The sequence below is a fragment of the Anas platyrhynchos genome, chromosome 14 (genome assembly GCF_047663525.1).
Source record: "Anas platyrhynchos isolate ZD024472 breed Pekin duck chromosome 14, IASCAAS_PekinDuck_T2T, whole genome shotgun sequence".
Taxonomy (NCBI): Eukaryota; Metazoa; Chordata; class Aves; order Anseriformes; family Anatidae; genus Anas; species Anas platyrhynchos.
The window spans coordinates 22,703,589-22,729,107 of NC_092600.1; the positions used below are offsets into that span (position 1 = coordinate 22,703,589).

The 25,519-nt window shown below is 44.2% G+C and overlaps 2 protein-coding genes across 2 annotated transcripts; both read right to left on the reverse strand.

The window, feature by feature from the left end:
- Positions 1-1,422: 1,422 nt before the first annotated feature.
- LOC139998696 (uncharacterized) lies at positions 1,423-3,801 on the reverse strand. Its single transcript, XM_072023461.1, has 3 exons — positions 3,769-3,801; positions 2,304-3,263; positions 1,423-1,746 (listed from the first exon to the last, which is right to left on the reverse strand). The coding sequence occupies exons 1-2, from the start codon at positions 3,799-3,801 to the stop codon at positions 2,331-2,333; spliced, it is 966 nt and encodes a 321-aa protein (XP_071879562.1). The 3' UTR covers positions 1,423-1,746; positions 2,304-2,330.
- LOC139998661 (ubiquitin carboxyl-terminal hydrolase 42-like) lies at positions 3,595-14,452 on the reverse strand. The gene is made up of 14 exons (XM_072023321.1): positions 13,095-14,452; positions 11,258-11,495; positions 10,307-10,507; positions 9,612-9,722; positions 9,350-9,452; positions 9,078-9,145; positions 8,851-8,921; positions 8,236-8,318; positions 7,207-7,318; positions 6,690-6,830; positions 6,395-6,495; positions 5,790-5,931; positions 4,828-5,109; positions 3,595-4,028 (listed from the first exon to the last, which is right to left on the reverse strand). Exons 2-14 carry the CDS (start codon positions 11,493-11,495, stop codon positions 3,936-3,938), a joined length of 1,746 nt encoding a protein of 581 aa, XP_071879422.1. The 5' UTR covers positions 13,095-14,452; the 3' UTR covers positions 3,595-3,935.
- Positions 14,453-25,519: the final 11,067 nt, after the last annotated feature.

The window sequence follows — 25,519 nt, forward strand, 5'->3', positions numbered from 1 at the left end:
AATGCTCTTTCTCAGTGTTTTTAGTCTTGTCCTTTCTACCTTGGCATCTCTCTGCAATAGCTGAGGAGGAAAGCTTTTTAGAGCTACATTCAGTGTCACACTTGAGAGAGGAAGTTTGCCGCAATTTCTCACCAGGCTCAGAAGTCTCTTTGCCGTACAAAACATTTTCATTAGAAATGAGGTCACGTTCTTTTGATCTTCTTGGTTTCTCCTTGTCTCCACCGTCATCACATTGGTACTGTGCGAGGTATTCATCCTTCCCAGTAGATTTCGGAGGGTCCGCGACACTGCACAAAATAAAATCACATTTCTCACTTCTGCTGAAGGACGTGAAGATTAACAGTAAAACCTTCCAAAGGCAAACAAACAAACAAAAACCTCCAGACTACAGGAACACTCGCAAAGATATGCCATTTAGAAACCTCTCCTGCGATAAGGACACCTTCTCCAGCTCCCAGAGAAAGTGTTTTTTCCCCTCTTGCTTCTGAAGCCATTGCACTAAAAAAGCACACGCATCTGTCTCCCTCCACATGCTGCTGCTCTGAATAAGAGCCAGAAGATTCAAAACCACCCTATTTGGTCTCCCCACATAGCCGAAAAAAACACCAGTTGAAACAGAGTTTTCTACCTCTCTCCCAAGAATTTACATTCACATATCCTGTGACTGCAAAAATAGAAGGCGGGGCTCAGGAGGAACAGCCAGTGTTGGAAATGAAAAAAAGCAGCCTGTTTCTTCAGAGTCTTAAGCCTATTCTACTAGGAAAACAAAACAAAACAAAACAAGAGGAGAGGAGAACAACAGCGGGAAATTTACCTTTTCTCCAGGTGTTCAATTGCAAAGCCTCTGCTGGAGGATCAACAGCTGTGAATTCAGCGTGCTTAGGAGAAATCAGATCTACGTCTGAACCACAACTATTTCAGTAGTATCACTAACTTATGTTACTCTGAAGAAGCAGTCAGCACCATTTCTATGTTAGGAAATAGCTGAACAGAGTCTGTTATTCACAGGAATTATTCAGGCAGGCTTCTTTAGGAAGGCTGGGTTTCACTAGAACATTACTAGCCTGTAAGCCTCATGGCATCACCTTCCATCTTGACTGCTAAACCTCCTTGCTCCCTACTATCTTCTTTGCCAAGATACAGCTGTCCACGTTTACTTTTCCTACTTGGCTGGACTGAATTTAAGAAGGGATCTTGCAACTCTTCCTCTTGTTTGCCACTTAATCATCACACCAAATGAAAACTATTTGCCTTTCACCTCTTTATTTCAGGCATTCTTTCCTAGTGGTCATTTAAAAACGGAAAGAAAAAGTCCATCAGCTTTTTTTTTTTTAATATCCAGCAGACTGTTAAGTCACCAAGCACTTCAAGACTGTTGGAAATAATCTCTACATTAATAGAAAAGGAATTCCTCAAACACACTGCGGCCGCTTACCTTTAATACACTCGTTGGATGAGACGGAGGTGTATTTCTTGCTTTTGCCTGCACTGGAAGGCTTCCCTTCCTTGTAAGGTTGTTTACTGCTCTCACTTCTGCATTGCTCACATGAAGAGCCATCTGGAGGATGGGATTCTTCCTTCTTCTCCCGCGTTATCTTCTGGAAACGAGGATCTAAGTGTTCCAAGGAGCCTTTCACTTTCCTGCTGTTTCTCTTTTTTCTTCTTTTTCTTCTCCTTTTTCTTCTTGTTTTACGCTTGGGATTGGCATTGTCAAAGTGGAGCACACAGAAACACAAATCGTGAAGTCTGAAAGAAACATGCAAGTTTAAAAGAGAAAAAAAGATGTGGCACTTGTTGCCTATATGAAACTTTATTTATTTTACCACAGGTGATGATTTGCAGCATGTCAGCTATTTTGTGGTGCTTTGTGCACACGCAACTTACTTTAGATGTAGCAAACTTAAGCCCTCAGATTGGAGGACCATAGGTCCTGGTTTGTACACAGATCATTAACAATGGCTAGCTCTGGAATACGTGCAAGCAGAAAAAAACTTTTAACCTAATCCAGAATGGTGTACGGATGTGTTTCCAACTATGTGGTCCAAAGCTAGTGCTCTGAAACAATTCAGCAATAGCTTTCCTATCTTCACTGATCAACCTAACAACATGATCCCCAGCCAGCTGATGCTATCTAAGTAACTTAGAAACTACCAGAAAAAAAAAAAAAAAAAAAAAAAAAAAAAGAAGAAGAAAAAAAGAGAAGAAAAAAAAAGGAGAAAAAAAAAAAAAAGAAGGAATACATGAGAAGCACCCAGAAAAGAATTAGGATAAAAAATGCGGAGTATGCTGGAATCCTTGCTTACTTGGAATCCTTCTCTCCATGTTTATCCTTAGACTTCTTTTTCTTCTAGAACTTGTGATATTTTTGCATTTTTTTCACCACCTAAAAGCTCCTTTTCTATCTTTCTGTCTTTCCTTTCTATTTCACTTTCACTACCTTCTGCACGGGTAGATTTTCTTTTTCTGTTTCCTTCTGTTTCATTTTTCTGGCGACAGTTCTCCAAATGAGCTGACACAGGTGGAAGCGCATGTCTTTCACGAGAATGTCTTCCAGAATGTTGCTGAGATACCGAGCAACGATGCAAGTCTGCTCGGGGTGTGCTAAAGCGACGTCCATCTTCATCTCTCAAGAGGGAACCGTGAGGCCATCCACTTTTGTAATGATAATGCTTATGTGACCTGCCGTAGTAAGTTGCAGTCCATTTGTCAAAGGCTGCATCGCCGTGAGAGAACTTTCTCTCTCTACTGTCTCCTGTCGCATGAGGTGAATAGTAATCATTGTAATAGCTACATCTTTCCCACCTCCGTGCTTCATCTCGATAGTATCTTTCTCTGCTCCAACTTCTTTCCCCTTTGGATCGGTAATATCTATTGCTACCTTGTTCTGATCTTCCTCCGCTGCCAGATCTGGACTTTGAATATTTGACTGCTCTTCTGCCATTCTCAGGGCTGTTTCTTTCACCAGGGAAAGATCTGCACCTGCTTCCCTCCCAGTGCTCCTGCTTGTGACGCTTTTGATGAACAACTTCCACGCTCTGAGAACACCTCCTCTTGCTGGAAGGACCTGCTTTTTGACTCTCCTTCTCTTCACTAGGAGCATGTTCCCTCTTGCTTTGGTAATGCTCTTTCTCAGTGTTTTTAGTCTTGTCCTTTCTACCTTGGCATCTCTCTGCAATAGCTGAGGAGGAAAGCTTTTTAGAGCTACATTCAGTGTCACACTTGAGAGAGGAAGTTTGCCGCAATTTCTCACCAGGCTCAGAAGTCTCTTTGCCGTACAAAACGTTTTCTTTTGAAATGAGGTCACGTTCTTTTGATCTTCTTGGTTTCTCCTTGTCTCCACCGTCATCACATTGGTACTGTGCGAGGTATTCATCCTTCCCAGTAGATTTCGGAGGGTCCGCGACACTGCACAAAATAAAATCACATTTCTCACTTCTGCTGAAGGACGTGAAGATTAACAGTAAAACCTTCCAAAGGCAAACAAACAAACAAAAACCTCCAGACTACAGGAACACTCGCAGAGATATGCCATTTAGAAACCTCTCCTGTGATTAGGACACCTTCTTCAGCTCCCTGAGAAAGTGCTTTCTCCCCTCTTGCTTCTGAAGCCATTGCACTAAAAAAGCAAATGCATCCGTCTCCTTCCACCTGCTGCTCTGAGAAAAAAGGCATAGGGGCGAGCGGGGAACAGCCAGTGTTTCTCCAGACAGTGGAGAAAAATGGAAAAACATTCTATGAAGGAACACAAGTTCTCCTTGAGGCACCAACCTGCATCAGAGTGATATGCTCAGTGCTGATCATTAGTTCTGTTCGTAACGCTGGACATACAGCATGGAATTGTACTAATTTAAATCCTTCCATTAAATACTATTAGTAGACAGATAAAACCGTAACGAACTTCCATAAGGTCTTGTCTTAATCAGACTGTGCTCATTTTACCTCGTTTCCTCTGACAAGCTGTTCAGCTGGCTGGCTGTGAGGGACTCCGTGATGATTTCTCGATTGACTGAAGGCATAGCTCTAGGCATCTGCAATCAAAACGCACAAGTCAGCAGACAAAAAAATACTATTTGTAGTAGTACTGAGGACTAGTCTTGTCAGAATTTCTCCATTAAATGGTAAGCAAGACCGTTTTGAGTTGTATGCATTATCTACACTTCAAAGATAACCCCAACTCACCTCCCAAAATCTACTTTATGAAACTTAGGAATTTTTATCTCAGCTGAGCTTAAGTTGACAAGTTCTAATGTAAGCTCAGGTCTGCAAATTCTAATGGGATAATACCACAAAGTCTTACAATCACATTTGTGCTGTGTTTTCTCAGTATTTCACCTGAATTAGGAACACAATAAACACTCCCGAATACATCATAGGTGAGAAATTCTCGATGGAGCAAATCTATGTTTCAAGCAATCCATTTGTTTTAGAAAAGAACATCTCAGAAGGTTTAACAGGTTCAACTCGGCAAGTGGAATCATCAAGTTTCAGTCCGTTTTCTTTCGATTCATTAACTAACCTAATAGCACCATTTAGTGAATCGGTTTTTGGCAGCTCATGCTGGGATCTTCCTTCGTCAGCATTCTGACAGGAAGAACCGGAATGCTGCAATGTACGGACTACCTTTCCAACCAAAATTCCATTAGAGGACATTGCATTGCAATTCCTTTTAAATAAGCCCTTTGACTCCTCCTCAGATTTTCCTGAAGATTCTGCACCGTAAGGGACTGTGTTATCAGAGCTGAGTTTAGGATTTTCATTCACTGTTGGCTCCACAAAAATCTCATCAGAAACTTTTTTGCTTGTTTGCATTTGCTTCATTTGCATTACCGAATTTGTAATTGTGGATGAAGGAACAGCCTGGTAGAGATCTTCGTCCTCCGCAGCACTGCTAAGACAGTCAGGCTGTGACACAGTCCGACGAGCAGGCAATTTATTGTGAATACTGGTGGTGATCTTCTGTTTTCTTGACGGATCAGTAATTGAAGGCCTGGTAATTGTCTGGTTTTGAACACAGGCCATCGGTGGTGCTGAAGATGGCCTTTTTAGGGTGACACCAGTGGTCTTTGCGTCCTCTTTTATGGATCCATTTCCATTTAAACGGCTTGAATTCTGTATTTAAAAAGAAGAAATGGCAAGATGGATTAACGCAAACACTGCATTTAACATTTTGAAACACAAAACTCTCCTACTGAGTATTTCTACAAATGGTCTTAACACCTACAAAGAAAAACACACTGCCCTTTAAAGATAAATGCAAGTCCAATAAGCGTATTCAATTCCTGCTTTTGGTTTACAGCCGATTGGAATCAAATTAACATCATCTTTGAAAACCAGCCAAACAACTTAACATTACCTGCTGCTATTCCCAAATATATTTATTTTCCCCTTTAAACATACCCTGAAAAGCCTGAAGTAATTGTTCTGGTGCTCAGGAATAAGACAATTAGTTTTCCCTGTCTTAGCTAAAGTGACGACGATAGGAAAAACAAGTCCTCTTTTAAATGATTCGAGGATTAGTACACTCTGCTTAAATTGTCAAAGAGCGTAGCTCTCTGTGCTTTAGAAAGCTGTCTTGGAGGTATTAAGTAATGGAGTCGAATGGCTGCACAATTTAGCAGTAACCACTGTTTGAATGACTCTGGCTGTAGCATGAAGGCTGTGAAGAAAGCTGCAGCATGGGAAGGAAAACAAAACTAAGATGCTGAAAACCAAACAAAAAACCCCACACCAAACCCCAAACCCACTAGCAGTTTGGTGCCGTTACCTGCCCTCCCACTTCCCTGAATTACCTTAATCATATGAGGAAGAAGTCGTGGTCCCATAAATCCAGCCTGCTTACTATTAGCCCCCTGCTGACCAGGAGGGAATGAACAGGGATAAGATGGTGCTGGCAAGTAAAACGCACGTTCTCCAAGTGTCAAATCATAGCGCCTTCAGAAAAGAGCAGTGATCGTAGTTTAGTTTTTCTTTCAGCCTACTCTTGGATTAAATCCCATCCTATAATTTTAGAGGAACAGTTCATACGATATGGAAGCCTTCTCTACAGAAGGCTTCGCCAAGACTACAAACTGAAAAGGAGAGAACAGTCTTCCTACTAAGACTATCACTTTCAGAACAATCATTCATTCTTACACGACAGATGACCTTCATTTTTCTCCTTCTCTAAATTAGCCAGCTACAGGTAACACATAGATAGCAATTTACACAAGTGCTGCAGTTTCAGGCCAAGCAACAAAAGATAATAAATGACACAGAGAATTTCAGGTTAGACAGAACTGAATTAGACAAATAATAATCTTTCCCTGGGATAGCAAGAAAAACACTTGCAAAACAGAAAAATATCAATAACAGGAAAGTAAATCTCTTCTGAACACATGTTAAGATTTGTTATTACCTGATATAAAAAAGTATGTAAGCTTGCTGACCAAGAACTCTCTTAATGTCAGTACGGACTACTTTAGCATCATTCATCTGATACCAAAGTCCATTACCAGCCTGCAAATAAAGACAACCATTTCTTTAGGTGAATTGCACGTGTTCCAAATGAAATCACGGATAGGAACAAAATACACACGTGTCAAATAAAAATATAATGAAATCTTTTTCCCTAGAAACAGTAGCTGCTAGTCACGCTTTCACTGGTTTGCCAGCACAACCTTTACCCTGTTAGAAATGCTGTTGACTTCTACCTTTACATAGCATATATAGTGTCCTGAGTGACAGCTGACACCGTGATGTACCAGCACCGCGTATAAGGCATAGAGCAGTGGTTCTCCCATTGACTGTGACATGTAGGCTCTCAGGTCCAAATACTCCGGATATTTCACCTCCTAAAGAGAGACCAAGAAGATAGAAAATTATCCCAGAGTACTTCGTGGACTAGCCAGAGAAAAACACTTCCAAAAAACACAGACTAGAATTTATTTCTAGAATATATTTCTAGAAGATATTTCTTGATTCACTACAAATAAGTCTTCCCATAAACAATGTTTAAGACTAGAAGTTGCAGAGAACTGTTTCCTGATGAATCAGCCTTCTCAGAGGAAAGCATATGCTTCTTGTCAAGCGGGAACTTTATTGATATTAAGAGAAAGAATAAGCCATAGTCGTTAGTCTACAATTACTGTCTGAAAATATAAACAACTTTCAGCTTTGGGGGATGTCCCATTACACAATGATATAGTTGCATTACAGTGGTAAATATACCTTGTTGATCTTTCCACCTGTGAAATCTGCAAATCTTTTCAGTGATATTGTGAGAACCTTGGAAGAACGGTGTATGGTAAATCTCTTGGATGCAGGAACCATCTTATTACACCTTAAAAACAAGCAGAGATAAGTGTTTGAAGGCATCTTCTTTTTTCGCCCCCAAAACAAACTCGTTTTAATGTCTCACGCATGCCTATGCTATTTGAATGACATTTACTTGCATAATAGGTTGGTCTTTTTTCTTTTCATAAACCCATGCACTGCGTGTCAGGTTTGTTAATACAGTGAAGAAGGTAAATTCTCCCAAAACCCCGGGCATAGCAGGAACAGGAATCTCTCACGAAAGGGTATTACCAGGTTGGATGGCAAGGTACCATTTCTTGGTCTACAAAAGTGGCTATTTGAACTCCAATCCTGGATACATTCTTTCAGCTTTCAAGGGAAATACAAATAATGAAAGTGGAACGAGAGAGCCTTGGTCCCCAGGACTAGAAATTGCAAATAATCTCCAACATAGGTCGTCTATCAACATCAAAAATACAACAGAAGCACATGGTCATTCTACAGGAGGGAGACATTTAACAGTAGGAAGTCTTCATGTACTGAGCTTGTCTGGAAAGACACTGAAACTGTCTGCCATCCTTTGAAACACAATAGTTCAGTTTGATACATTGCCCGCTCCAAGGTAGGACCTACAGTGTAAGCAGTGAAAATTAGCCACTAGCCCAGAGAACAACGGAAACTGGGCAGTTTACATCAAGAAAAGTACTGTCGAGAGCTAATAAATAGAAAGAACAAAAGTATCTCTTTTTGAATTCTGATGGCAAAATACGAGCCAGAGAATTGCAAACCCATAGGGAATGCCTCTGAACAAGACTTCCCCCCTCCAAAGAAACAAAAATCCAAGTGTTTTATAAACTTCCACAAAACTCGTAAGTAGATCCAAAGTTTAGAGGTAGTCCAACAGAGTCATGCAACATATAAAACTGACATCTAGGATTAAGACCTAATTCGTCAAAATCTTACTCGCTACATTTATAGCAATTCTCTCCACCCAGCTCTTCAGGTTTCACAAAGAGTTCCAGAGCTCTGGTAACAGATGAAACCGCCTAGAGGAGCGAGAAAGAAGAGCGTAAAGTCACCGTAAATTCAAAATTCCAGAGACGTACTAGTAGGTTGTAAGAGAATCTCACTAACATACTCCAGCGATCTACTATGAGCACTGTGAAGAAGGAGGCAGAAAGAGCATGCTCAGCATTGACCTCACCTGGAAGTCATTTGACTTCGGAACAAATACTTTTCCAGTAGCCTAGACAGCATCTATAGTGTGCTTTGTCATCAATACTGGGGACAAATTCATCAGTCTAACAATTAGATGTACATTGGGGTAGAACAACAGAGAAGTATGACAGCATTATAATTTTTGCAGAAAGAGAATTCTTTCCCCTTAAACCCAATGCAAATGTGGAGACTATTTACATGGGTTCCACAGAAGGACAAAGTCCAATCCACTTCCTTAGCACCACCAAGCTCTTACGTTTTAACATTATATGTGGTTTGGTTTTTTAAGGTAAACAAGTTTAATTTAGAAAGTTAGGCATGTACTTAAACATCATGAATTATATTTAGAAAACATCTTACCTTTATATCCAAAGTGATATCAAGAAATGCCTCATACGTATCCGAAACTGCTTTGCAATTCAAGCACTTCACTGGAAGCAAAATATAAATGCTTAACCTTATGTGAAGGAGACTAACTGTCCAAATTCAAGTTGTTGCCAGATACTACTTTAGACAAACTACAGACTGCTTTACTACCGACAAAAGACACAGATCAGTTCTAAGGACAGGAATATTTTTTAAAGTACCTCTCGATCTTAGAAATCCTCCAAATATTTGATGAATGATGGTGGTAGCTTGAGAAGATCTGTCCAATCTGGAAATAAATTATAATCAGACCTCAGAAGATTTAAGGCGCAGAGTTAACTCTTCAAAGAGTTTTATGAAAACTAAGGATGATGTAGACTTTCGTTGCTGATAGTAAATAAGGCACTAAAAGGTGCTAGAGATCATTTTTAATAGTAAATAAAGGACTAGAAGGTGCTAGAGAATGTATGAAAGTGAACTTGTTTATGCTTACTCGGTGCTTCCATTCAAGCACGCTTCCTGCATAGCATCAACAGTATAGCGCAAGAACTCGTGTGCGTCTTCTTGACTGCCAAAACGGAAATGTTGTCCTATTCCTAAAGAAGAAGATGATAGTATTCACCTCATTTAAAAATGAAATCATTCTTGTATTTCTAAAATCTCTCTTCTTTCTAGTGTTAAAACCACTTATACACATCAAATAAGTATTTGAAGATTACAAGCTATCGAAAAGAAACACATCTGAAGCCACTTACGACTGAGATTACTGATAACATGCGTAGGCTCGATGGCATCAACAGTGCAACGCAGGGCCTGGTTAATCTGAGTCTCCATTGTGCACATCATGCAAAAATCTTGTTCACGACCTGAAGAGTGAAAGAAGAAAGCATCCCAGTCCAGCAAAATATCCATAACTACAAACAAACATCTAAGTAAAATTTAAACTATAGATACGATATCCACTCTCCTTGCTACATTCTATTCTCCCAAGATGCCAATGTCCCAACAGTCTTGTAACATTTCATTTCACACAACTTTACAGAATAAAAATATCCACTAAGCCTGTATTCAAATGCATTTTGTGATGAGAAATCTAAAAGACTACTGCAAAGTCACATTTGTAAAGGCTGACAGGAATGTGAACTCCACAGGCTGAAAAATGTATTACTCTCTAAAATTACTACTAAATGCATTACTGTCCAATGCACTTCATTATTCCCACGAAGCAATAAATGATCCTTTAATAAATACATAAATAAATAAATTCATTCATTAAACAAACAGTGCATTAATTGCACTCCGTATGCTATTCGGAGCCCACTGCTAATACAGTGCTCAAAGCCAGCTTCTACAGGTAAAATCAGGCAAATAAGCTTGTCTCAGAATCACTGCTGTTCTTTCACCTTCAGAGCTGTCCAACAGATTTGAAATACTCTTAGAAAGTACTCACATGACTGGCCGTGCTCGAGAGAAAGCATGTAATTGGCAAGTGGGGGTGTGTAGGTCAAACACTGTAGAGTAGCATTAAGAAAACATGTGTTGCCAAGATTGTACAGGCCAACTCCAACACTTTGTGTTTCTCGCCAATCCATACAAATCTTCTCAGGTGGAAAAAGAATGCTCTGTGGTGGAGCAATTCCATCATTAACGACTGCAAGAAAGTTAAATTTAAAAAGAGATTTTGTTTGTTTGTTTCTAAGCAAGGTATTTAAAAAAATACTATTCTGCAGGAGCACCTAGAGGAGCTAGCTACAATCCAAGCCAGAAGAAAATTATTGCAGACAGCTTTAATACCGCCAAATTCAAATTGGCTGGTCAACACAATGTTTTGGGGAAAAAAAAAAAACAAAAAAAAAAACAGCTTTCGTCAACCATTTTAATTTTTCTAAGGCAAGGCTAACTGCCATTCTGTTTGTAGTACCTAATGCCAAGTTCCTCTCCATCTATAATCTTTAACCTGATTAACTCAACTACTGTTTTTTTCCTTATTATAACTTAAACCACAAGCTTAGACTTGAAATTATACGGAAAAAAGGTAAAAACTAGTAACTAGGAATGACGATACCCCTACAGGTACCAGATCTTTTCCTGAGCAATGTTATCATTCAAAAAACGTGTGAAAAATGGAAGCTGTGAATAGCAACAATCAAACACTTTTCTTTGCAAAACGGAAAAGACATGGATGAATCTGTGCATTACAAAAAGCTCCCCATATTTCTCTGTTGACTGTAAATATATCAAAATTAATTTCTGTAACATCAGTCACTTCAGTTGCCTTAGGAGATTCGCTTTTGAAGTCTTTGTTCACACTAGTCCCCTTCTCTATCAGTGCAACAAGTAAGAACTGCATTTTCTACTTTTGCTTTGAAGAAAATGGAGTCAGGATAAAGCTCACACTTACTTAGATCTCTTGGGGCAAAAGCCTTAGATTTTTCAGATGATCTACAGTAAATAGCACCTCCACGTCCTTGGGCCACAGAGACTTGGCTTGAACCTTCTGCAGGCGGTATCTGGCCCCAGTTTGCGGTGCGTGACATCAGTATTTTAGTACTTGGTTTCTTGGATTTGCCAGACCGCCTTGAAGAGGGCTTTTTAGACTTTGAAGATTTGGGCTTCTTAACTACGGTCATTGTTGACATCTGCGACAGAGACAGAAGTTCTGGTTGACGTAAGAATATCAAGAAGCATTCCAAGAAGAAAAGAATAGCAGAAGTCCTGTCACTTAATCTCAAAGAAACAGCCTTAAGAACTAAATCGCTGGTATGAATGATTTAAAAAGAATCCCCAAACTAAACACACAAAGTGAAAATTTCCATCTAAACTCTATCGGTATTACTTTTAGCTTCTGCAGAACTAGTGGCTGATGCCATTTCTTTCACTTCCGTAGGATTTTAATCCATTACAACTCTGGAGTCTTTTTAATATAAAAATGTAGAAGACATTCTCTGAGGGGAATCAGTTATTTATTGATTTCCAGAGTTGCACAATTATCTGTTAATTATTACCTATGATCTAATAGATAATTGTTGCAATTATCTATTGCTGGCGTTAGTAATGGAACACTATTACTTCACTGCCTGCGTTTTTCTGTTTCGTGTGCACAAAGGTACCCAGAACTCACTGCTCCTTTTCTTCTGTCTTTCCAGGGATCGCTCTCTACCTCACTGTCTACTGCACCAATCATGAGGGGTTTGTTGTTATTCTATAATGAGCCTAGCTTTTAAATACACCTTTTCTGGGCGTCACTTTCTGATAGCAAGTTAATTTGTGAGGGCTCCTCAGTCTACATCATGTGGTCGCTTTTTCCAGGTGAAAAAGCGGAGCCGTAAGTGGCAGTACACTAAAGCCCTGGCATGTTGAGATCCAAGAAGAGAGATGTTTGGCCCTCCTTCTCACTCCTGGGAACCATACACCTCAAAACCCACAGAGGATGGGCTATATCTCAGAGAAATCTTGGGAAAGGAGAGCATGAAGAGCACGTTTGCAAATTTATTTCTCCCTGGGCTTCTTCTGCTTCTCCACGAAATACGAGTTTGAATATAACTTTGGCAGCAGTACTTCTGGTGTTTTACTCCTACCACATTTAAAACTCCTACAAAAAACTGAAACGTTAGACTAAAAAGCAGCTCTTTCCGTTCTGCTTTGTAAAGTTGCACGTTTTCCTCATGCAAAACAACAGGGCAATGTAAGCTAGAAACGGAAATGCTGAATGTAAAACAAAACAAAACAAACCTCAGCCCTCCAGGACAAAAGCCAATAACTGCTACAAAGTCCTTTTTAAAATGCTGATTAGGTTTCAAGGTGATACCGCTTTAAATAAGCATAATTGTGTGTCCGTAGGCAGAAGCATCCATGACAGGATGAACTTCTATACTTCATGTTTTGTTACTGTCTTACTGTAGCACACAGGGACTTGTTACCTATAGGGAAACCACTAACCTAATGGAGCGTTTAAAACATAAGCTAGTTTGTTATACCAAAATGACTGAGAGAACAAAGCATAAAGTGCTTTCAGATTTCTAGCACGCCTTGATTGCTATCCATTAAACTTCAGACACGTTAAACAAAACACAGTAAATAAGAAAACTCCTAGTCCCACAGCTGGCAAATTATGTGCAGAGGTTGTAACTAGAACTTTTTTCCCTTGACATTTTACATTTAAGATTGATTTTAAATCCATTCTATACACACTTTCCGTTCCTGAAAAAACAATATGCAAACCTGAAAAATGCATTTACACGAGAAATGAAGTCGTCCTTGTCCGACTGGAAGACTAAGGTGACAGCTCCTGGGCTCAGGGATTTTCAGATAAGCTCCGATCTTCACCAGTGACAGCTCCTTTTTTCGGATTGAAAGAGAAAATGTTTCAGCAACACACTGAAAACACACTTAAGGGACAAGAAACAAAATTAAGACTGTAGTGAGAAGGAGAAAAGAAAAACAATACTGGGGAAGAAAGGAAAAGGTAAAGGAAAAAGGAAAAAAGCCTTGATCTTTATACTGACCAACGAGATAAGCCTTACACATTTTTAAGTTTATTTTTGACAACTGATTGAGGCGTTACCAGGTATTAAGTACGATTCAAGAGCAAATATTAACACTAGAAAGAAGAAATCCGATCCACCACCACTGTTTCAAAATACATCCATTTCTAATGTGGAGATAACGTCTCTCTGACAAGGTAGTAGAAAAACTGTAAATACCGACAGAGCTTCCTCTCCCGATGTTCCATATACATACCGATGCTGTTCCTACACCTACGCTCTGAGCATAAATTTATGTTGACATGAGTATCGGGTGTTACTCCTCTCTTTGTTTGCCTTGAGAGACACACCTCTTGTCCACTGAAAAGTAAACTCAAGATTCCAGATCAGTTAAGACAGTTGCTATCCCCCCATTCAGAGTTCTGCAGCAGCACTGTTCAGATGTGTTTAGCAGTCTCTTTAGAAAACGTTATCACTTAGGACCTGCTTCTCAGTAGGTACACGTTTGGCCTCCGCTTAGCAGAGAGTCAATCCCAGCTTAAGCTTTCGTACAAGAGCCCCTTCACGAAACGGACTTGGGCCCTGACATAACTGAGCTTAACCTTTAACCTTGAAGCTTCCTTAAAGAAGGAAGCAGCACCCAGGCCAGGAAATAGAAATTAATCGTCACTTTACCCTGAAACGCAGTGAGCTATTCTGTGCTGGCAGGATTGCTGCCGGGCTGGCCGACGAGGCGGCGGGCAGCTCCCCGGGGCCACAGGGCCTGTCACAGGGAGCCGCCGGAGGTCTCCAAGGTCCGGGAACAGCGGCAACAGCGGCAACAGCGAGGACAGAGGGGACAGCAGCAACAGCAGCAGCCACCTCAGCCAGGGCCGTCTCCACAACCGCCAAAACGGTCTCGGAATGCTGCCGAACTCGGAGCTCCAGCGTGACGCCTTTTGAACCTGGCCGCTGGAAGGACCTGCTTTTTGACTCTCCTTCTCTTCACTAGGAGCATGTTCCCTCTTGCTTTGGTAATGCTCTTTCTCAGTGTTTTTAGTCTTGTCCTTTCTACCTTGGCATCTCTCTGCAATAGCTGAGGAGGAAAGCTTTTTAGAGCTACATTCAGTGTCACACTTGAGAGAGGAAGTTTGCCGCAATTTCTCACCAGGCTCAGAAGTCTCTTTGCCGTACAAAACGTTTTCTTTTGAAATAAGGTCACGTTCTTTTGATCTTCTTGGTTTCTCCTTGTCTCCACCGTCATCACATTGGTACTGTGCGAGGTATTCATCCTTCCCAGTAGATTTCGGAGGGTCCGCGACACTGCACAAAATAAAATCACATTTCTCACTTCTGCTGAAGGACGTGAAGATTAACAGTAAAACCTTCCAAAGGCAAACAAACAAACAAAAACCTCCAGACTACAGGAACACTCGCAAAGATATGCCATTTAGAAACCTCTCCTGCGATTAGGACACCTTCTCCAGCTCCCAGAGAAAGTGTTTTTTCCCCTCTTGCTTCTGAAGCCATTGCACTAAAAAAGCACACGCATCTGTCTCCCTCCACATGCTGCTGCTCTGAATAAGAGCCAGAAGATTCAAAACCACCCTATTTGGTCTCCCCACATGGCCGAAAAAGACACCAGTTGAAACAGAGTTTTCTACCTCTCTCCCAGGAATTTACATTCACATATCTTGTGACTGCAAAAATAGAAGGCAGGGCTCAGGAGGAACAGCCAGTGTTGGAAATGAAAAAAAGCAGCCCGTTTCTTCAGAGTCTTAAGCCTATGCTACTAAGAAAAAAACAAACAAACAAACAAAAAAAAAAAAACAAAAAAAAAAAACAAGAGGAAAGGAGAACAACAGCGGGAAACTTACCTATCCACAGGTGTTCAATTGCAAAGCCTCCGCTGGAGGATCAACAGCTGTGAATTCAGCGTGCTTAGGAGAAATCAGATCTACGTCTGAACCACAACTATTTCAGTAGCATCACTAACTTATGTTACTCTGAAGAAGCAGTCAGCACCGTTTCTATGTTAAGAAATAGCTGAAGAGTCTGTTATTCACAGGAATTATTCAGGCAGGCTTCTTTAGGAAGGCTGGGTTTCACTAGAACATTGCTCCGCAAGTCCCTTCTATTCCTTTTCCCCTTAGAATCTGGGGATGTTTCAGCTAAAAAGGAGGGCAGAAACACTCTCCGTAGGTCTCCACCATGTAGTAAAACAGCGCTGCGTACCTGGTTAACCTCTGCAGCCAGCAAAGCATTTCTATTTGCAGCAGTGCCCTGACCCCAGCCTCTTGCTGAGCTCCGTCCTGTGCTGCTCGGATGCTCCCGCTGCTCAGACACGGGGGCTTAGAGAGCCACCGGGCCAGCACAAGCCCCCGAGCTCACTGTCAAACTTCACTTTTGGCATCTTTCACTTCACCATCGCCGCCGGACGAGGAGCCCAGCAATGCCTGACGCCGCTCCGGGCTCACCTAAACGCGGGGCAGGAAATTCAGATTCAAAGCTGCGAAGGTTTTTCTTAGTGAAAGCATGGAATGAGTGGCCATCGGTGACTAACCTTACAGGAAGGCATTCACTTTGTGAATGCTGCAGTGAGTGAAGACTGAAGGCGTTTTCTGAGTGACCTAAGGAGAGCCCTCCCCGAAAAGCAGGACGTTTTATTGTCTATGTAACATCTCCTTTGAAGGCTCGAGCATGAGATACACCAGGTTTAAAATCTCAAGACACGGATCTGCCACCACAGAAGCAATACATTTCATCTACTAAGCCTAAATACCGTATTTTGCCTCCTCTGTAGGTTTAAAAAAACACGGCCATGCTTGAAGGAATGCATTCTCAGATATTCTACGTATTTACAGTGCTTTAATTAATACCACAGACATGTTGTGCTGTTGAGGGGAATTTGCAATTACATTTTCATTTCCAACCAAACGCAGCCTGACACAAATTGGGAGCAAAAGGAACTAATCATCTGGAAGCCGGGATATGCATCATTCGCCATTTTCTAAGAAAATGACAAAAATATAAAACCCCAGCAGTCTGAGAACGTGAGCGCTGAGGTAAAGGCCTGATCAAACAAACGCGCACAACTATGATTTGTCCTTTTAACTCAGCAAAAGTCTGCAAACTGCCATGGTAGCAAATGAGGAGAAGGAGCTGGTATTTACAGAAGTTGCAGCTGAAGATTCAGATAAACCATTCGGGTCGATGCTCCCTTCCTGCAGGTTTAAGCTGCGGTCACATCGCCTATTTCAAACCCTTTTGATTTCTACCAGTCACCCCAGATCCCACCTATTTTGCACGTTTTCCAATCAATGAATTCGCTACATGATTTCTGGGGCAGAAGAGCAGGCCTGGTGAAGAGGAGCATGCCTGGTGCCATCATTCAATCAAATCAAAAGCGTCCAGGAGAAGCCCGGGGTGTGGTACTCACAGAGAATGTTTGCGAGCGGCCAAGTTCAGCAGAAGAGAATAGGCAGGACTGGAAGCCCAGGGGAACGAGATGCATCTGTTGTTGCAGGCAGCCCCAGCAAAATGTTACAGCTTCACTAGCCTGGGGCATGATTCCCCCCTTCCCTTTTCACAGCCAAGTACAATATTAGCTTGCCTTTTCTTTTTTTTTATTATTATTATTATTTTTATTTCTTTTTGCCATCGTCAGGCTGAGGCCGGCTGAGAATATTTTGTGTCTAGACTAATAAATGTTTGTGCAGATTTTGCAAGAGCGGCTTATGGGAACAGAATCCACTTTTTGTTTTCTGCTGGAGGAAAAAAAATAAAATAAAAATAAAGGAGGAGCATTAAAAGCAACCAAGCACCCCCGTGCATTTGTTTGAAATTGCATATTACGGTGCTGCTATTTTATGTGCAATCAATACATAATTTGGAAGAAAAAAATGCTTTTAAAATTCAGAGCTACCCCTGAGCAGCTAAGGTTCTCTTGGAAACTGAAGGAGGAGTCTGAAATTATTGTTCTTTTGTTTGCCTCCCCCAGTGGGAAAGGCAGCACACAAGTAGAAACCACTGTGCTTTGAGGCGGCATGAATCATTAAGAATAAAGATTCCTCCCCCCCCTCCCCCTCCAATTAAACATGAGATATTAAAACTGAATCTAGGACAAAGGTAAACTAAACAGACTCCTTCCTTCCCAGGCAGTCAGTGGGTTAAATCAAATATCAAAGGGGCAACATCAACCTTATAACTTCCTCTGCCGAAATTAAAAAAAAAAATAAAGGTAACTTCTATTTTGCCTGCCCCGACCCCAATCGCATCGCCCGAATGGGTGCAAACTGCTGGGATATGTGAGGGCCCAAGCCTACATTTTCCCTTTTTCATATTTCTTGGAGGAGGGCGGGGTATCTCCAGATGAAATGGCTGACCGAGCTTTTTATTTCCTCGCTTTGGGTGGAAATGACTGAATCTTTCCAGGCAGCGGAGCAGTGCTCGACCGGCTCCCTCGGCCTCCCCGCGTGGGAAGAGCTCTGCCAGGAGCAGCCCGCGTAACCCTCAGATGCCAGCCCCATCAGGATTAGGTCCAGCAATGGGATGTTGGCTCCTCTAAGTGAGGACGCATCCTCTCGAAACACATACACAGAGATTTAAATGAGATATTCCCAAGAACACCTGCCTATTCTTTCAGCACGTGTGCAAAGAGTAAATTCATTTTACTTCATTCCTCTTTTTCTCAACTCTCCCCTCCTTCCTCCGGAAGGAAACAGCCAAGCAATATTAGCAGGGCCTTCCTTTTCCCCTGGTGGAGTCCAAGAACGCGAGAATTGAGAAAAGCGACTTGTCAGGAATCAAGTTTAAGAAGAGTGTTTGTGGACTGCGAGGTAAAATACCGGAAGCTGTAATCAGAAACACAACTTTTAACTAAAAAAAGCTTCTTTCCATTGTAAATTATTCCAGTTAGTGAAATAACAAATTAGTTCTCTGCTCAGCCACAGCCTCCTCCACCAAATTTAAGTAAAACCTGCAAAGAAGTCAAAGTTGTAAAACATTTGTCAGATGCAAGGGGCAGCGTTGCGTGGGTTAGCATCACGCTCAGATGCCCACAGTACCAACAGGTGCTTTCTTTCCAGAGGCACTGGCTCCTCCACGAGTTCCCCGCACGAAGAACTGAAGAAGCTGCAGGCAGGGTGAGCCTTCCTCAGTCCTCATCCTCACAGCAAGGAGTACTGGGGATGGGGAGCTGTGTTTCGGCTTGCTAAGAAGCAGAAACCCCCCGAGTTTTCAGGCGGGCTCCGCTCAGCTCCCCTTGTGACTGCTGCTCGGGACACGACCCTGCCTTGCTCAGCACCCTCGACTCCAGCAGGTGCTGCTGCTGGCAGCTGCCCTATGTATATAAAAAAAGAAGAAACCAACACAGTATTTTCCTGCTTTTAAGTATATCCCAAAGATTTACTAGGCATTGTGACGTTCTGCAGAAGCCCACAGCTGTAACTAAGGTTTGTGGGGTGTAGAGGGGCTGGGGGCTAAACAAGGCCAAGAAGAGCCACATCTCCTCCCCGTTTGTCTCCCCTGTACTCTTTTTAGGACATCCAACATTCCCAGATCTCGTTTTGTCCCAGTGACCAAACAGGAGCCTGGCACTCATGCACTACGCCTTAAAACCTCTACAAATCGTGCGCCTAAGTCACAGCACTCATTATAAGCCGGCAGCTCTTTCTGGTCTCACAAACTATATGTGGCTTGAGAGATGCTCTCCAGATTCAGGGCGCTGAACACCTGCAGCCTTTGCCATAACCATGACAAAGTTCAGGAGCTCCCTGCTGGCTCCAAGGCTGGCTCCAGCAGCGGCTTCAAGCTGTGGGTCAAGAAGGCCAAGACACCCAACGAGAACCTGCAACACCAAGTGGCTTTCTGGAACGGCTCCAAACACAACTGGAAGCCTGTTGGTTTTTTTGGAAGTGAGCTCTTGTGGACCTGTTAGGTGCAAGCAGAAGTCAAACTCTCAAAGCATGTTTGCATCATTAAGCTCTCCATGATCTATCTCCAAGGTCTTCTAAGAGCTAGTAGCAACGTGGTCAGAGTTCTTGCCTGTTTTTCCCTTCACGTTCTTCCACGTCAGCAGCCCTGTGCTCCCTTTGGGCTGACTTCCAGAGCTGGGTAGAAAGGATCCCCTGGAAGCAGAGATGCTGCTTTATGCAACACCTTGCAGCTCACTGCACTCTGAAGGGTACACGAAAAGAGGTGAGTGGTCCTGGTGTGGTTCCTTCCAGCTCTCAGAAAGGCAAGAGAACTGGAAATGAACCATCAGCCAAAGGGAGGCACGGCGCAGCCTTGCGAAATGCCATCTGGCTGCTACAGGATAAGGAAAGGAGGCATTTTTGGTGGCTCCCATCTCCACAGAAAAAGAAACAACTATTTATGCAGCAGAGTGGTTGGAGTATTTCAGGAGGCCCTGAGCTACCCCAAAAACCAACAACGAAACCACAAACCAAACCGAAACCAAACCAAACTAACATGATGGACTGCAATAAAAGATGAAAATCAGAATTAATACTACCAATGACAATAAAGATGTTGAAAACTTGAGTCATCACATCCCTTGTGTAGACTGCAGGAGGAAGCACCTTTAGTGCCTGATGTGACAGTGTCAGAAAGTTAATTAATAACACCACAAAACTGGATTCCTGTGAGCACACACTCGGCAAAGGTGATACAACCGACAGCCGGACTTGAACACTGATACTGGTACCTGACTGGGAAACAGCGAGGAAACAAAGGGAGGAGGGGAAACCGTGCTATCCTGAAAATTGCATCACTTGTTTACAAGTCACCGGCAACTCCGAGGCAAACCATCTCGGGCATTTATGGATCAGTGACCTCACGTCTCTGGCACAGGACGGAGAGGGAATACCGACCGTGAGTTCACAGAAGGGAATAGCGCGTCCAGGCCCTCCTGCACTCCGCCAAATGTGGTCAGAATGTCCCCTCCCCTCATCACCCCAAAACTTATCACGTAGGACTTCTATTAAACAGACCCCAAAGAGCTCGTTCTGTCAAGTTTGCAACAGGCTCAGCATTTCTCAAAATTAGAGAGGCTAACTTCATAATATACAAAAATACTGCATCTGGCACAGGGGAATTCTCAGCTAGACTTCAGCCTTGAGACAAAGCGAAACTGACCATAGAAATAGAGATTGGCCAGAGCTCAGCCACAAGAGAGTATGCCTCCGTTATATTTATTATGTGCAAACAGAACTAGAAAAACAGTTTACACTGACTTGCTGCTTTAGAAGTTAGTTCCATAAAGATGGAAGAAATTCTCAACTCAAACTTGAAGAAAGCATCAGACTTCAAAACCAGTCGTAGATCTTTGAAGTAAGACTGTTATGAATTCAGAAGTCACATCCAAACAAAAAGATCATTTATATTAATGGTAACTAGATTAAAAAAAAATTAATCCTGTCCCTCAGGCTTTGTAAGTGACTGGGGGAAAAACAGCGCAAGGATAGTAATAAGCCTAAGTGAAACACCACAAACTGCTAAGGGAAGCAAAAGACCCAAAGAAACAGCCTTTTTGGTACATTAGGAACAAAAGGAATCCTAACAACAGCACAAAGTCCATCACTTGACAGAAATTCTTCAGCGTAGAGAAATTTACAAAAGGCAGAACCGTTCAAAACCAAGCTCTAACAGGCTCCAGGGACGCATGGACACGCAGCAATAAACATCGGTTTTCCCAGTAATAACCAGCAGAGATAAATGACGACAATTACGGCTAGCAAACGGAGCGCTGGATGCAGCTGAAGCAGGCACAGGTCATCGAGGGCTTGGCAAGAGAAGAGAGAGCCCAGGAGAGCCACAAGAAGCATTCAAGGAGTAGGAAAGCCTCACAAAGAGAATGCGTGCCCTACCTCCAAGTGTTATGTCTCAAACTTGTCTTTGTTAAACAAGCACAGTGCACAGGTGCTTTACGGAAATGCAAAGGGCTTTTTGGCTGAGGAAAGCTAGTAAGACTGCCAGCCTGAAGTTAGCAGTCACCTCGTTTAGAAAAAATGGCACCTCCTTCTAACGAGCTCCGGAGAACCCAATTAACAGCGTAACTGGAAGAGGCTGCCTTGCTGGCAATGTTTCAAGATGGTAACAAATGGGTTTTCTACATAGTGTCTGCTTGTTCGGGGAGGTTTGGACTTACAGCCTATGGCATTTAGGTCCTGGGGTTTGCCTCATACAGGTTGTTCTCCACAGCTGGACCAGGTTCCTCAGAGCACCCACCAGCTCCTCGTGCGTGAAACCCCTCTGAGCAAACACCAACACAGCACAGGCTGCTGCTTAACACCAGCAGCGCAGCTTTCCAAACTCCCCTCTCCTTTCCCCCTCCAGCGGGCTGCTCGTGTTCACCTCAGGCCTTCCACAACAAAGCCCCCTTTGCACGGATCGCCGTGCACTTTGACAGCCCCAAGGCGCTCTCTGGGGCGCCTGTCCTGGCTGGGACCGCCACCTCAGCCTTGACTCACCCTTCAACGAAGCCAAACTCCTCCGTCAAGCCTGACAGGGAGCCCCAGCACCTACCGGGCAGCGCTGACAGCCGCAGCCTCTCCGCTCCCTCAGCGCCCCGCCGCCGCCTCCATTAGGTGCCTCGCCCCGCCGGCTGCCGATCTCCAGCGCCGCGCAGCACCTGGGGGTCAGCCGGGCGTCAGGGCGGCCCCTGGTACCGCAAAAGCCCCCGGCACCGCAAAACCCCCCGGCAGGGCTGGGGACATGGCCCCGCTCCCCTCCCACCGCCACACCGAGCGCGTGTGTGTATATATAGAGGGGGGGGGAGCCCGGTCTCGGCTGGCTCCGTCCCGTTTCAAGGCACGGAAAGCGAAGTTGCTCGCCCTGCCCGTGTGCCCCCCATACCCCCGGCTCTGTCACAGCCCAGCCGCACCCCGTTCCCCCCTCACAGAGCCGGGGAAGGGGTGCTCGCAGCCGCCCCTCTCCTCAGGGCCGGCCGGGGGAGCGCCTCGCCTTCTCCCCGGGGGTCTCCCGTGGCCGCTTGGGGTCGCCTCCCGCAGCCGCCTCGCCCCCCTCTCCTCTCAGCCCCGCCGCCTGCCTCCTCCTCCGCCGCCGCCGTTTTGTGTCTCTGGGAGTCGTCCGCTGCCGGCGGGGCGGGCGCTGAGCCGTCCCCGAGTCCCAGCTCCGCCGGCCGCCCGGGCCCTCGCCTCGCAGCCCGCGGAACCCACTCGCATCCTCCTGGCACCTCGCAGCTTCCCCCCCCCGTCCCCGGGAGGGTTTGAGAGCCGGGCAGGGCCAGGCAGCGGCGGGCCGCGGTGCCTCAGCCTCCCCCGGCAGGGAGCAGGGCGGAGCCACTCCGCCCGGCAGGCGGCGGCCGGCCCGGCCCGGCTCGGCTCGCCTCAGCTCAGGGCATAAAGGCGCTGAGGGCGCCCGGCTCCCCGACCTCGGCTTCTTCTCCAGCCCCGAGTTCCCCTCAGGTGCCCGGTGCTGAGGGAGGAATGCCCTCCGGGGCTGGCTGGGACACCCCCAAAACCTTTGGAGAAAAAACAAACAAACAGCGAACAAACAAAAAACCCACCCCCAACCCCCTTTTTTTCCACCTCCAAGTTGAATAAAGAGGAGCTCTTCCTTCAGTACGTGTCCAGATATCTTAGTCTACGCTTCGCTTTAACTCCCACTACGTACTTCTCTTCAATACCGCTGCTTTTAGCAATGTTTTTACCTCAGACACTAAAAGTTGATCTTTTCCCCAAGTCAGAAAAACCAGAATGGGGCTTCTGGGAACCCTTAGCTGTGACAGCTGTTCATGTCCAACCTAGATTTACTCCTTTATATATATTTAACTGTGAAGGTCTTCTTCTCTCCAGACTAATAACGGGGAGAAGTTTGCCCAAAACTTTGAAGAGCAAAAGTTTTGATGCCAGGAACGCTCCTGCTTCCTCGTTGCCTGTCATTCCCTTTTAAGTATGAAATTTTCCAGTTGCAATGCAATGAGCTGACTGTGGTTCCAGAGATAAAGATGCATTTAGGATACCAGGTTTTCAACATCGTCTTGAAGTGGATAAGAAGAAACACATTTTTGCCTCAATGATATTTTTTTTTCCTCTCCTTTGCCTGGAGATGCAATGAAAGCTTCCTGTTGTCCGCTCAACACAGGCATCTTCTTCACGGTAGCTTTTTAAATACAGTGCTAACAACACAGCTCTTTGTTCCCTTCTGTACATCTACTGAAACGCAGATTAGGTGCCAGGCGTAGGTCAGTCTTGGAAAAAGCTGCCACCCCTAACACACTGACGGAAACGTCGGCATTGAGTTGCACCTGGCTCACGATTTGCCAGTGTTTGCCTAGAAAGCTCCATGGTTTATATAGCATAGATAGATCCTGAAACAATTGAGAAAAGTTAGACTTGGAGCACTGTGTCCAGCAGTTCTGGGCTCCCCAGTACAAAAAAGACAGGGGTCTCCTGGAAAGAGTCCAGCGGAGGGCAACAAAGACGATAATGGGGCCTGGAGCATCTCCCCTGTGAGGAAAGGCTGAGAGACCCGGGGCTGTTCAGCCTGGAGAAAAGACTGAGAGGGGATCTCCTCAATGTGTATAAATATCTGAGATGTGGTGGACAGAGGGATTTGGCCAACCTCTTTTCAGTGGTTTGTGGGGACAGGACAAGGGGCAATGGCCACAAAATGGAGCCCAGGAAGCTCCGCACCAACATGTGAAAGAACTTCTTCACGGTGAGGGTGACGGAGCACTGGGACAGGCAGCCCAGGGAGGTTGTGGAGTCTCCTTCTCTGGAGATATTCAAGGCCCATCTGGATGCCTACCTGGGCAACCTGCTCTAAGGAACCTGCTTTGGCAGGGGAGTTGGACCCGATGATCTCTGGAGGTCCCTTCCAACCCCTACAATTCTAACAAAAAGGACTGGTTCATATTCATACTGGTGCCACAGTGGTGGAAGACGCTTATTAGACTGGCCTAGAAACCTGAAGTAATGTGCTCAGGAGTGCTAGCTAGTATCCCAAAAACTCAGCCCTGTAGAATGCAGTCACGGGAGAAAGATGACAATGCACTTACAACAGATTAGGAAAAAAGCTAGGAAGCAGAAATGGATATTTTTATGGTGTACTCTTTTGAGCACCTCAGAAGTTCTTGTCACCTGTCTTGTCTGTGATTCCTCAACTTCATGTTCATTATATAAAGGATTTCTCAAAAAGTCATTTTAGAGAACAAGAAAAGCAAACCATATACACAATCCCATTAAAAATGTCAAGCATAGATAAAAAACATCATACGATGGGTGAGCAATGTCTGACGGGTAGGGCTCAGAGGGTTATGGTAAATGGGGCTACATCAGGCTGGTGGCTGGTCACCAGTGGGGTCCCCCAGGGCTCCGTTTTAGGGCCAGTTCTTTTCAATGCTTTTATAAACAATTTGGATGTAGGACTAGAAGGTGTTTTGAGCAAATTTGCTGATGACACTAAACTTGAAGTTGTTGACTGTTGAGGGTGGAAAGGCCTTGCAGAGAGATCTGGACAGATTGGAGAGCTGGGCGATCACCAACCGCATGAAGTTTTACAAGAGCAAGTGTCGGGTCCTGCACCGGGGACGGGGCAACCCTGGTTATATGTACAGACTGGGCGATGAGATGCTGGAGAGCAGCTCTGCAGAGACGGATCTAGGGGGGTCGTGGTTGACAGCAAGTTGAGTATGAGCCAGCAGTGTGCCCTGGCAGCCAGGAGGGCCAACCATACCCTGGGGTGCATCAAGCACAGCACTGCTAATCGGTTGAGGGAGGTGATTGTCCTGCACTGCTCTGCGCTGTGCGGCCTCACCTCGAGCACTGTGTGCAGTTCTGGGCACCACAGTACAAAAAGAACATTAAACTGTTGGAGAGTGTCCAGAGAAGAGCTACGAAGATGGTGAAGGGCCTTGAGGGGAAGACATATGAGGAGCGGCTGAGGGCACTGGGCCCGTGCGGCCTGGAAAGGAGCAGGCTGAGGGGAGACCTCATCGCGGTCTACAGCTTCCTCATGAAAGAATCATAGAAACACAAGGTTGGAAAGGACCCACAAGATCATCTAGTCCAACCATCCTTCTATTACCATTACTACCTATTACTAAAATAGCAGTAAGCACAAATGAAAGCTTAAGAACACTTTCTATTACTATAAAAATAAATAATTTGTAATACATGGTTAGTAATATTTAGCAAACAGTGTGCTACCACCATCACAACGGCCTATTACCCCTT

Bases quoted from the DNA above. Each gene is read 5' to 3' on its own strand.
- LOC139998696 (XM_072023461.1), bottom strand. From the start codon at position 3,801: ATGATCAGCACTGAGCATATCACTCTGATGCAG. The intron at 3,264-3,768 runs GTTGGTGCCTCA...TACGGCAAAGAG, and splicing joins AGCATATCACTCTGATGCAG to ACTTCTGAGCCTGGTGAGAA.
- LOC139998661 (XM_072023321.1), bottom strand. From the start codon at position 11,495: ATGTCAACAATGACCGTAGTTAAGAAGCCCAAATCTTCAAAGTCTAAA. The intron at 8,922-9,077 runs GTACTTTAAAAA...TTTTGCTTCCAG, and splicing joins AGGATTTCTAAGATCGAGAG to TGAAGTGCTTGAATTGCAAA. The intron at 5,110-5,789 runs GTAATTCAGGGA...TTTTAAATACAG, and splicing joins TTCTTCCTCATATGATTAAG to AATTCAAGCCGTTTAAATGG.